Consider the following 13,347-nt stretch of genomic DNA (forward strand, 5'->3'; position numbering starts at 1 on the left):
GCAGTGTATAGTGGATTTATTAGAGCTCTTTAAAAAGCAAGAGCCTGTACTGGCTAAAGCTGATGAATGTGCAGAAGAAAACAACAAAGTCACGGGCCATTAAACCAAAACAATGTGCTGAAAGATACTAAAACACTCCACAGAGCTGTGGGAAACAATATAAATGAGTGATGATCATCTATGGGAATCGGATAATAAGTTACCAGTTTTCACATTCATTTGATCTATTGTTAGTATAAATCCATTATAACCAATTAGTGCAGATTTAAGTATGTAGTTTAATGACACTAAGTCTTTAGATGTGCTGCCCTGCTGGCTGCTATATATGACACTTAAAAAGGACACACAGAGGCTGAGGAGTGCCCCTACAGTTGTTATACATATACACACACGCACGCACGCACGCGCGCGCGCGCACACACACACACACACACACACACACACACACACACACACACACACACACACACACACACACACACACACACACACACACACACACACACACACACACACACACACACACAGCTTATACTCACCAGATGGTGGCTAGCTGAGTTTGAGTCAGGTTTGATGCCATCAGTGCATTTCTAACCTGAGGTCCTGAAAAGTAAAAAACAAAAAAAAAAATCTGAAATAACAGCAGACTAAATTCTCACACCAACTGATGTGTTTGTGTGTTTCTTGCCTGCCAAGTTCTCCAATGGGGTGGAACTAAGAGCAGTCACAAGAGTATGTGATTGCGTTTATGTAAAGTGAAACTGACCCAGGCCGTGCACTTTCAAACTTCAACATTACCACTCATGAGCAGCCAGGCGATCCTGAGATACATGTTTATTTAGGTTGGAGTGTTAGAGCGTACATGTGTTTCTGGGGACAAATCTTGTTTCACTGCCATTATTGCGAGCACATCCCAGCGATCACGTTAGAGGGTTAAAACTTGGATTTAGGCTCAAAAACAATAGGCAACACTGCTTATTGTGAGTATTCCTTCTTGCCCATTGTTCATACACATCTTGTGCAGCTAAACACACAAAATGTGGAGAAAGAAAAATGTCTGCGTGTGTGAGACGCACCTGACAAATAGCCACTCATGAGCTTGTCTAGCGTGTTGAACTGCTGACGGTACTTGAGTCTGGAGGCCTGTGGAACGGCCCAGTCACTTGCACCTGTCTTCGGGGAGTTGCTGGCTAATGACGTGGTGGAGGAAGAATTTGAACTAAAGGCAGAGAAAAGACAGGTACATCAATATACCACAATATCATCTAAAAAGAAATTACACAAAAATATAATGTGATCAATGTCTTCCTGTTCTCCCTTGCATTCAAACCTTGACTCAAAACCACTAATTGCTCCGAGACTCCCCGGTGTTATTTCTCAGATCTTAATTAGCTGTAGAGGAAGCTTGTGCAAACGACAACGTAGACAATGACTCTCTGAAACAAGACAGTGTCGTGGTCTCAGGCTACGCTAATCAGGTATTTTGCTTTTTTTTTTATAAACAATACATCTCCAAGAATAGCAAACTGTTTGATTATGTTCATTTCAAAAGAACGCATTTTTTTTCAATCTTTATAACTGGGTGGAAAACTCCGCCAAAATAAAAGAAGAGGGAGACAATGGGTGATGGCTCTCTTGCCAAGGGCTTTTTTTCTCTGTGTATACACATATAGATTTACTGTGCATGCGCATACTGGACTGTAATTCTCCTGTATTACAACTTCTTTTGTGTCTAGAAACAACAGCAGGCAGGAACAATGTGTGTAGCGCCATAATACAACATGTAATGGTAACAACTAGGAGGTAAAAAGTGATCTGGGTGGTTGCTGGATCAACCTGTATTTACTTCTTGGCACTCTGGTTCCCTTATTCATGTTTGCCTTACCACCTATGCCTGAGGTCAGGACTTATTCAATGAATCACTGAGGCATTTAATACAAAGACATCAGATATGACTTCAGTTTTTCTCCCAAACTACACCAAACACCATGAGAAGGATCAAGGATATTAGATACTACTGTTGTGTGTGTGTGTGTTGTTTTTTTTTTTTGCAGGAAATCTGGTGGTCACTCAAATTGCACTAAGCCTCTTCCTTGTTTACGCCTCATTACGTGCCAGCAGTGTAACTATTCCAGGCAGACAGAAAGGCCAACAGAAAGGAAAATTTGACTGGCACAGATGCAACGTGCCAGTTGCTATCTCACATTTCCACTTCCCTTTAAGATACAAACTCACATTCAGTGGCTGATAGCAGATGTGACATTATTAGCCTTTACATATAATCTCATATAGTCCACTATCTCTAACCTGTTCCTTTGTTGTTCATGCAGTACATCATTTACCACATCACAGCTTTAAACTGAAAGCTAACATTAGCATGCTAAAACCCTTAAAATAAAAACAAAATGATTGCAATTTATCCCCTGGATGATGCAAATCTACACATTGCATTTTAGTAGAAATCCAACAACACTGCTGGGATGTTTCACTCAGACATTTTACTGTGGCACTACATAAGTCAGGGAGCCACCACAGTCTTTAGAAGTCAGCCTTATGGCAATCCAATAAATAGCTCTTCAGATAAAATAGTCTGGACCAATGTGGTAGATCCAATAACCAGTGTGCCTATTAAAAACACATCGCAACTTCACAATAATAGTGATCTCTTCCCTTAAAAATGCAATGTGATGCCTGTTCTCTCCTAATGTCTGTGACTCTAAAACAAGCCCAGTTCCTACTCTTACCAACCAGAACATTTCATTTCAAAATGCCCTTCCTGATCTCCCTGTTATCTGTTTCATCTCTGCCTGCATTCTAATACTGAAATCTTCCCTCACTGAAAACGACTGGGTTGGTTTGGCCGTGGGTGACTTGTAACCAGCTTTTCCACTGCATCATGAATAGTACATTTACTTTCAAGTCATGTCTTTCTAAAGATACTTGGTTCTACATTTATATTTCAGCCAGGCCCCGATAGGCTGACAGAGGACAAATATATTTTTTTGCATTAATTCGTATTGATTCTGAAGTGTGGACCCTAATGTAGATATCAAATTAGAATAATTACCTTTACACTGAGCTAGTTTACACAGTACTGCAGTACTGCAGTATGCATATATTAATATTCTGGCTCTCACCTGCTGGATCCAAGGTCCAGGAGAGAGTTGGCCTTTGACATGCCAGTGGATGGAGAGAACGTCATAGGCGAAGAGAAACCAGAGAGAGGGACGGCTGAAAAATAGTTGGAGGCGATCAGTTGATAGTTCAATATAATTATGAGATCTTCAAGGTAACAGGAGATAAAAAAGAAGAAGATATCTGAATATTTTCATGCATGTGTGTAATGTATACAATTAATCTTGTGTGGAATGCAGTTGCCCTTGAATGTGTGTACATCTAATCTTATCTCCTCGTTCTTTACAGTCGCAGCACACAGAGCTCCAACAGCAAGGTTACTGGCATCTGGTTAAAAACAAAGCGATGGCAGCTGTCTGCATGCCTGCACTATGGAGGGTTAGTCTCGAGAGCTGTGGCACTAATATAAAGTAGTTTCACTGGCAGAGACGGGGAATAATGATAATGTGAATGCAAAATAATAGAGAAATTTCACACTCACACTCATTGGACTGTTTTCAGTCAAAAATTGAACTTGAACAGAGTCAGATTAAATAGTGCAGCTAAGGGACCAGTGGAAGAGGTGAGAGAAATTCAAAAAGAAAAATGCTTGTATGCATCGCATATTCACACCCACATCACACACTGACTGTTTTTTATCTAATAGATATAGTAACTGCAGTTAAAACACTGGTGGCTTAACTCCTTGGTGATAAAGTAACATACACACATATATACAGATATTCCTGTACTCCCAGACCTGAGAGAGCAGATATGCTGCAGCCCTTTCATGTTGGATATTAAATCCATGCTACATTAATGCACCACTAAAGCTCAAGACCTGCATAACTGACCCTGATACACTAAATATTATATACCACGATGTTGTTTCACTGGCTAAAAATCCATTACTCAGTCTGCTTAGAAAGTTCTTCGTAAATTTCGTATTTAATCTCTTAGTGATGTGTGTCAGTAAAATATCCCTGTTATTTGAATTAAATGTACTTTAACCGAATGCCTCTGGAACATAACCCAACATCTTTAGCACCTTTTTGATTTAGGATCAGGTTTGGACGAATAGGTGAAAATCCAATGATAGTTACGTGTTATTACTTGTCCTGTGAACAAAACAGAATGGTTCTACAGCAGAACCAACCTGCACTGTTGGGAACGAGTGGAGGGGTGAGCAGGTTGATATTGCCGTTGGGGAGTCCAGAGTTTCCCAGGGAGTTGATGAGGGACAGAGTCATTGGCATTGGCACCAAAGGATGCACAGTGGGCATGGGGGCGTTAGCTGGGATGGGTGTTAGGATGGGCATGGCTGACATAGGTGACATGGATGACAGACCAATTGACAGGTTTGGCATAGAACCCATTCCTACAAGGAGGAAACACACAGGTGAACATGACGAGTTATACAAACAAATGTGAACATTTTAAAATGTGTTACTTTCAGTTTTAGAGGGAAAACACTGAACCCTGAATTCTTCAGATGTATCTGTATGTGTTTTTAACTTTCTCGCTGACACTTCAATGAAATTATCTTATAAGCGACAGAAGGAATAAGTCGTATTTTTGAAACTATAATGTGGTTATAATATTTTCAGAAAGAAATTTTACCAAAACGTGCTGATGAAGGGATGGTTGAAACAGAATTGGAGACAGGAGACTGCTTCATTATGATTGGCAAAGCAGAAGGTAAGTTCTGCCCCTGAAGCTTGAGTTTAATGAGCTTCATAGCGATAGAGAATTCTAATCTGTCCATCTTCCCATCACTGTCCATGTCAGCAAGGTTCCTGCAGGATGGGACGAGACACAATGTGCTGAGGTAGTACATGATTTGTTTATAGCAAAACTCCACATGTCTATAAGAATTCCACAAGGGACAAAGCTCTGGTGGAACTGAACTGCAGTACTGTCACTCAAACAAACACACAGCCTGTTCTAATTACAGCACACACACACTCACACTCACACACACTCACACACACTCACACACACTCACACACACTCACACACACTCACACACACTCACACACACTCACACACACTCACACACACTCACACACACTCACACACACTCACACACACTCACAACTAGGTGGGGCAAGGCTGTGAAGGAAGTCAGTGCTCAACAGGAAGTTTAAAGCAGTCTGAGGGGACCAAACTAACTCTGACCAAAAACAAAGGTTGGACCTGCTGATCCACTTGCTCCGACTTTGAATTTTGCATAATTTAGGCTCTAGAATCATGATGTTGTTTGTTGGTCTTTACCAGATCTCAGCCAGGACAGACGGAGGCAGGCCAGACTGGAGGAAGAATTTCCTGGCTTGTTCTCCTGCAGGCAGACAAAAATCACAAGGGTTCACAGAGACACAGAGATATTTGATAACTATGCTGACTGGTGACCCTTACATGTTAGTCATAAACAAGTTTTTAGTCTGTTTGTTTTGAAAACAGCCTACCTGAGACATAGCCGAGAACAGGGGCAAGGGTGTCAAACTGTTTGTCATGTTTTCCCCTCTCCTCTGGAGTGATGGCCCACACACTGGCCCCACCTTGACAAAATAACCAATAATAATAAATAATAAATAATCTTTAGGTTGCAACAATAGGTCAGTTAAAAATATCAACCAGTTAAAAAGCATATCACATTACTCCAATGTACAATACATAGTTTGACTTTGGTCCCGGGACCTTTGTTGTCTGCATATCCATGTCGCTCCCTGTGTTTCCTGTAACTCTTTCTGAAATTCCAAAAAACTAAAAAAGGTTTCAAGGACAACACCCTAAAAAACTGCTTTCAATTCACAATATGCCTGCTAATTATGCAGAATTAAGTTATAAAAGGTGGGACAGATCTCAGATTCTTCTTTCATCTTGACCCACAAAAACATGTGTCATGTTAACATGTGCACAATGAAAGCAATAACATGATAAACCTGGTGAACAGCATGGTTATCATGTTCACCATCTTTGTTTAGTGTGTTAGCATACTGACATTTGCTTGAAAGTACATATCTAAGTCCATGGCAGTCCATCCAACAGTTGTCAAGACATTTCAGTCTTAAACACACACGTTGATCTCATGGTGGCACTAAATGAGAAGATCAACAGGAATTCATAATCAAGAGCTGTACAACACAAAACTCACTAAAGCATCTACAAAACTTTAGGACAAATGTGCCGCATATTCAGATTAATTGTGATATTTGTAGCCCCAAGCTTTCATAAAATGTAAGAATATAATTTATACAGAAGAAAAAAGTTTCTAAAAAAAGAAGAAAGCTAAAAAATGATAAGCCATACTGGGCTGTGTTTCTAATCCAGCAACACATCAAAGTCCCCCAAAGCAGAAATGCTAATAGCCTACTGAACTCAATGTCTCCTTTTTTTTTTTAAACTCAGCATCTAAAAATGTCTGAACATTCCAGATGAGATGTCTCCCTGAGATGAAACCGCTTTTAACCAAATTCCAGCAATGAGTAATGTAGTAAAATGCCCAGTCAGCTTTTCTCACCCTGCTGCACTCTTATATATCTCAAGGTAAGTTCAGGGTTGAATTAAATATAAAGTCTGACGTGGTGTGGAAGTGTACGAAATGCCATTCTTACTTAATTTCACAAGGCATCTGTAATAGAGGAGGATAAAAGATTATCACTGGGGCTGATAATCAACGAATCGTAAAGGAAACCATAAAAATCAATGACATCATAATACCATCAGGACGTACTCAATTGCTTTTCCATAACATCAGAACAGTGAAATCATTTTCATGAAAAGAACTGACTTTGTGGACATTATGCACAGATGGATCTGTTCATATAGTAGCAGCCGAATGACTGAGATGTAGATAAGGAACCAACTTTGTGTATCAGCTCTCATGATGCTCATCTTACTCTCGGACAGACGGACTTCCCTGATGCCAGTTACTGTCGCCATAGCAATCACACTGGCAGACAACTCAAAGAGCATGTTAATAGAAATGATTCAGTTTAAAAATGACAACAACATGTTGAGTTTGTTGAGAATTTGCCCTTCAAATGATGAAATTCCTATTGAAATGAGCTCATCAAATGAATACCACAGTATTCTTGCATTATTCTGATGTTAGTTACACATCTAAACTTTTCATCTCAACATGAACAACAATACAACTCTCAGGGGAGAATAAGATGGAGGACTTCCCCTTCTTTCTGATCTCTAGCAGATTCAAAATATTCATGTAGGACAAAATCTCTCTTTGTGATTTGATATCTGTAATATTAATACTGAGAAGAACGTGATTCTTTGGGCTGTCACGGGTATAGGCTTGTGCAGACCTGGTATCCAGGCTGTAATTTATTCATCCGCTTCAGGAAATACCACCCTGCCCATGATGGAACTTCCTCCCCACTGCTAACCCAAACATCCCACCGGCTCCTGTTGACCGCACACAGACATATTAAAACACACATCTCTTAGGAATTACGCAATGGATTGCTGAGCTTGGGTTACAGAAGAAGAAACTGGAGCAACGTCAGATTTAAAGGGGATGAGATTCAAAATGTTCCTAATATGCATGAGCAGATGAAAAACTGCTGGTTGTGTGCTGAGAGCTGAGAATTGTTAACAAACCAGCGTTGAGCGTGTTTCAATATGTAAACAAACTATCTACCCTAAACCACCACTGCAACACCTGTTCAGGTGTGTGCTTTTTTCCTCCCTGACAAAGCCAATGTTAGCTCACAGTGCCTGACCCTCTTTTGACTGTGTCAGCAAAATGCAGCCATATAATGGAGAAAGTAATTAATCTGATGTGAATATTCTTCACATTGTCTCGTTGGCTTCGACAGAACTCATTTAGAAGCCATTGTAAGTAAGAAAGGGAGGCGATATTTAGCACAGTGCCACTGGGACATGTAGCCAGCATGGCTGCATCCACAGGCCTGTCAGTTCATTCAGCAGGACCTGCTCTGTGAATAAGTGGGGCAGTGCAAAGCTTCTCACACAGCAGAATCCATATCAGTGTAGTGTGTTTGTGGTGTTTGTCATTGAACTATATATGGCTGTTCAGTGTGAGACCAGTTAGAAAGGGGCCAAATGTCTGAATTTGTAGCAAATAACTGGTAATTGTGATAAAGCTATAAGATTTTAAAATAGCTTCTGTTTACATGATAGAAACAAGATTCAAGGGCTACAAACCAGCCTAAGACTCAGTCTGGCTGTTTGATTCTTTGAAATTTTTTTTTTTTATGTCACTGAATTGTTTTTAGCAGTAACTTAATACACTTAACTTAATTGAAAAACACACTTATTTGCTTTCCTGCAGTTAGAAGAGACTCTTATGTCTGTATGGTAAAATCAAAGTACAAAAACAACAGCAAGGTATATGTGCTGGACTACTTCTCAGCTGGGTGCAGTGACTAGCTGACGTCATTTTGTCATGGTAAGGTTGCCAGACAAACAGTAGGTTTTACTTGTGCTGTACGGTCCTTAGGAGACGCTCGGTTTAAACCTCCAAACAGCCAGTGCTGGTGTGCTGGGGGTAACCACATTACTGCTTTCATAACTATTTACATATCAAACACGACACCTGGGGAGGACAAGTTGATGTTTCAAATAGTTACAGAGGATCAACAGTCTCTGCACGCTGCAGCATCTACACACACACACACGCACACGCACACACACACACCTCTCCTTCACCAGGAGCGTTGCATACTGTCCACCCATTTCAGAAATCCGCAGACTAATGACGTTAAAATTGTCTCACTGCAGCTTCACTGTGTTAATGAGAGTGCAATAATGCAAACAGCTCATCCTCCCATACTGTATGTTTCCATGGAGAAGCTCATCACAGACTGATGTTGTGTCTCTAAATTGCTTTCTTCCACCGTCTGTCTGCCGGATAGGATTATAGGAGAAAGTGTAGTCGTGTGGTTCGGCACTCAAATTGCAGAATCAGTCATGTGGACAAGTTGTGTATGACAAACACAAAACATACACGATTTCTCTCCGGCATTTCCCACAGAGGCCCTCAGGAAGCGGCAACTACTGTTCTATAATCACAGGCTGGAGACCAGGGGATTGACACACACACTATGGAGTGATTCTGTCCACACCACTGACAAAAGAAGTGCATTACCTTCCAGAATAAGAAAAGCGGCAGTTCTCCACACAAAAACACTAACCAAAAATGGTGCATGATTTTTTACGTAAAATGAACTCAAAGTAATCACCTGAAGTTCTCTTTGCTGCATAGGGTTTCACGCCATACAGCTTTTCTTCTTTCTTAAAAACTGTCATGGGATCAAAGATTCAGTTGAGTCTGATCCTTCATCCCAGTGCAAGATCAATACCCTATTAACACGATCTCAAGGTGTTAACAGCAACCCACAGGTTACAGTTGGGACAAGCAATCCCACACAACACAAAAGGATTACAAACACCAGAGTGAAGCACTTGCTGATTATTAGTCAGCTCTCTCCGTTTCCTCTTTTGGTTTTTTTGGTTTTCCCCTTCATTCAGCTTTTCCATTCAAGTTAATTTTCAACCAGGTCCACTTGCCCCCAAAGTGCATATTCGTCTCCCACGGACAAGCATGTTAGGATCAGACATACAATATAAAACAAACACAAGCTGTTCTTACCATTCATGGCTGCAGGTGGAGAGCACGGGCACAGAGGGAAGTCCTCGTCTTAGCTTGCTAGCTCTCAGACATCTGCAGAGAAAGAGAGAGAGAGAAAGATGTGAGTGTGATTGTGTGTGTGTGTGTGCATGTGTGTGTGTATGTGTGAGAGAGAGAGAGAGAGAGACAGAGAGAGTGTGTGTGCAGCAGGTATAAGTGAGAGGATGTGAGCATGCATGTGTGAGGTAAAGACCAGAAAAGATATAAATGCATGCAAGACCAAATAAATAAATAAATAAAATTTCATCTCCTGGTTAACAATGCAAGAGAGGCGCAGTGAACGGCTAACATGGTGAGGGACGATACGGCGAGGGAGGGACAGAGGGAGGGGGAAATGAAGAGAGAGGAGGGAGGCCAAATGACAGAGAGAGGGGATGCTGAGGAGAGGAGAAGAAGGAGCAGCAATACATACGATGCCAGTGGGGGAAGAAGAAGTAGGAATGGGGAGGACAGGCAGTTTGGGGAGGAGGGAGAAATGATGGGGGTCTGGGAGGAAGGTGGCATTTATCTTTTGCTCCCTCAGATCACAGATGGTGGCTCAAGCCGGCAGTCTTTTGCACATCTTGGTGTGCCTTTATTTCTCCACCAGTAAATTTCCTCTGACATTTGGCTTTATATGCAATTACCATATTATTGGATATGTAAGTATAATGTTCCCTGTAAGTAATATGATTATTTGTTTTAATAGGGATACAAATGTCTTGTTAGAGATAAATGTGCCTAATTAGTAATGTAAATATTTGCTTTGTGAGTAAAATAAATATTTTTGTAGGTGGGAACATAATTATATGTCATATTAAACATATAACTATTGGTCCTAATAGGAATGTAAATATTTTCTCTTACTCTGTTCACCCCTTTAGGAGTTTAAAGGTATCTTTGAACAATATAGTATTAAGGGTATTTGTGGTTAATTAAATAACAGAAATATGTAGTATATATACTGAACACATGTACTGCATCTGCATCACACATATAAAACACAAAGGAAACATTTGTGTTTTGAGTGGCTGGTGGGTAAGCCCACCTGATGAGATTCCTCTGCAGGATCTCTGGACACAGAGGGTATAGATGAGCACATACACATAACACTCTTAAATTGGCAAATGAGCCTTATGTGTGTGTGTGTATATAGGCTTTCATTTTCTGACACCATGACATATCCTGCCATCATGTCCCGCCATCTTGATTTTTCTTTCTATTACTCCTCTTTGCTAAATTATTCTTCAATTAAACTTTATGCTTACATATTCCAATATTCTTGATCATTTGCTATGTCCTCAAATTGAAAATCCACACCTGTTTACAGAAGCAGTGTTCCTCCCTATTCATCCTAAGCTTGGTTTGCTCTTCATGTAGTTTCTGCTCTTGTTACACTGCTCCTCCATCACTGCCTTGCTTCTTTCTGTTTGAATTCCTGGAGGGGAGGCCACGGTTGTTGTAGTATAAATCATTCTCTGCACATGCCAACCCTGCCAATTACTTAAGAGCAATGAACCGCTCGCTCCGCGTGTACATGAATATATGCAGTAGTGTGCAAACTCACACACAAACAAACAAACAAAAACGCCAAATGCAAATAAGCAATAAAAAAATAATGGGCTTCCAACCCCAAGAACATAAATGAATAAAAAAAACAAAAACAAACAAACAAAGAAAATCAGATTGAAGTTAAATCTATGCAATCGTCCTCACTTGTACTGCACAGTTAGTTATGTGAAATACATGAATCTTCTCGGTTCATGTTGTCATTAACAGCATTTTATTAAGTGTCAGCTCAGACTGTTGACTAATTGCATCTGTTTAATATTAAAGATAATGATTAGTGAGAGAATTGTAATTATTGCATGAACTATTCCTTTACAACCAAGTTAAATTGACACCACACAGCCTTATGAGCGATATGGGTGTATGTGTGTGTATGTACTGTATGTGTGCTTCTACACTCCCTAATGTAAACACTTTGCATAATGACATTTGGCAGACTCTTATCCGCCCACATACACACATTTGTAGCCTGAGGTTTGTGTGGTTTCAAATGTGAGACTGTACAGTATCTCCTGTTGACTATGTCAGAGAGCCTTCCCTGTTCAAACAAGACACATCCTGGATAAAATCAGCACAGAATCAACACAAAGCGCTGAGGACACACTCTACATCAACACTGACTGCATGTTCAGAGTCTCATAACAAAATGTTCACATGTATTTGTGATTCGCAGGATGGTTTAATTTAATAGGCTTATAATGTGGCTGAAAAACCACTGTGTGTGTGTGGGTCCATGTTGCAGGGGCTAAACAAAAGGAAAACGCATCCCAGACGTACTTCCCACTCCAGAGTTGACAGTGTATTAATGTTTAGAGTTGCTACATGTCACACAAAGTTTTTGGTTTGAACAAGGGCGTGATTAGGGCTAGCGGTGTGCTGGCTTATTGCACTGGAGGACAAAATGAATCAAAGACCCTTTGACTCTGGCCTGCATGCTGATTGACACCTGTGTTCACCACACAGGAGCAGTCGGGTGTGTGTATCAATGCGTCGGCCTGTGTGTGTCTGACATACAGTCCTCGCACAGAAGGGGACCCTGTTCTAGCAGACACAGCCCAGGAAGCTTTGCCTAAGCCTGAGGAAGAAAGGGGCCTGTGTGTGTGTTTGTGTGTATGTGTGTATGCTTGCATTTTGTGCCTATTCAAGAGCACAAAAACACACAAAGGCATCTACACACCTTTGTGTGTTGTGCTGCAGGTGAAAATCAGGGACACTTCCACCAGAAAGAATAATTCTTAATATATCCTTTTGATACATTTATGGGTCAACTCGAGCAATGAAACTCCTAAGCCTCTTTTATGTCTTTTCTACTCCCCACTCCAAAGACATAAAACACTCAGCTGCCTATCCTACCTAAGATCCTAACCTAGGTACCTTCAGCACATGTTGTTTTGCTCTTTCCTCGAATAATAACACCAAATGGTCCAATAAGTATTCACAATCATGGTACTGTGACTGACGTGCAAGCAAATCCTGTATGACCATCATCTCCTGCTTCCACAGAAAGAACGAATGCATGTGTTTAGGTGCACTTGTGCATTACACAAGGCTTTGTTTCTTGGCAGGTGCATATGCAACAGTCTGCTGGGATGAGGCCAGGTGTCACAGGAAGTTGAGTTTAGCTAGACTTTGCCACTTCAGCAAAGAAAGCCTCCCCTTTCTGTTTTCCACTCACAGCAGCAGAACACACACACACACACACTAAGCAATCTCTATAATTAATGTATACTGCAGTGAATGAACACCAGCATGAATATACTGGACCAAAACTGGACTGATAGAAATGATAAAAAAATGATACACCAGGTGGGATAAAATACTACACACTACACTAAGGTAACTGTGTCAAGTCAGGATATCACACTATGCTTCACTTAGACAAGGCCACATCATTAGCCATTTGTACAATGGCCATAGCCATAGGCTGAATTTTCTGGACACTGAATGATTAAATTGCAGTCTGTCATTACCGCTTCTGTAAATAAACATTTTCAGAAAAAAGCTTGAACAACCTC

General features: G+C 40.7%; 1 protein-coding gene across 2 annotated transcripts in view; it reads right to left on the minus strand.

Moving 5' to 3' along the window:
* The window catches only part of itsn2a (intersectin 2a), a 29,334-nt gene that overhangs the window by 15,362 nt on the left and 625 nt on the right, over positions 1-13,347 (minus strand). For both annotated transcript variants that reach the window (XM_026319048.2, XM_026319049.2), the window contains exons 2-9: positions 9,746-9,817; positions 5,580-5,672; positions 5,389-5,452; positions 4,735-4,910; positions 4,271-4,492; positions 3,138-3,231; positions 1,077-1,219; positions 540-603 (exon numbers count right to left, since the gene is read on the minus strand). In XM_026319048.2, coding sequence (XP_026174833.1) covers positions 540-603; positions 1,077-1,219; positions 3,138-3,231; positions 4,271-4,492; positions 4,735-4,910; positions 5,389-5,452; positions 5,580-5,672; positions 9,746-9,752 — 863 coding nt within the window. In that variant the 5' untranslated portion in view covers positions 9,753-9,817. The remainder of the gene's footprint in view (positions 1-539; positions 604-1,076; positions 1,220-3,137; positions 3,232-4,270; positions 4,493-4,734; positions 4,911-5,388; positions 5,453-5,579; positions 5,673-9,745; positions 9,818-13,347) is intronic.

The sequence above is a fragment of the Mastacembelus armatus genome, chromosome 24 (genome assembly GCF_900324485.2).
Source record: "Mastacembelus armatus chromosome 24, fMasArm1.2, whole genome shotgun sequence".
Lineage (NCBI taxonomy): Eukaryota > Metazoa > Chordata > Actinopteri > Synbranchiformes > Mastacembelidae > Mastacembelus > Mastacembelus armatus.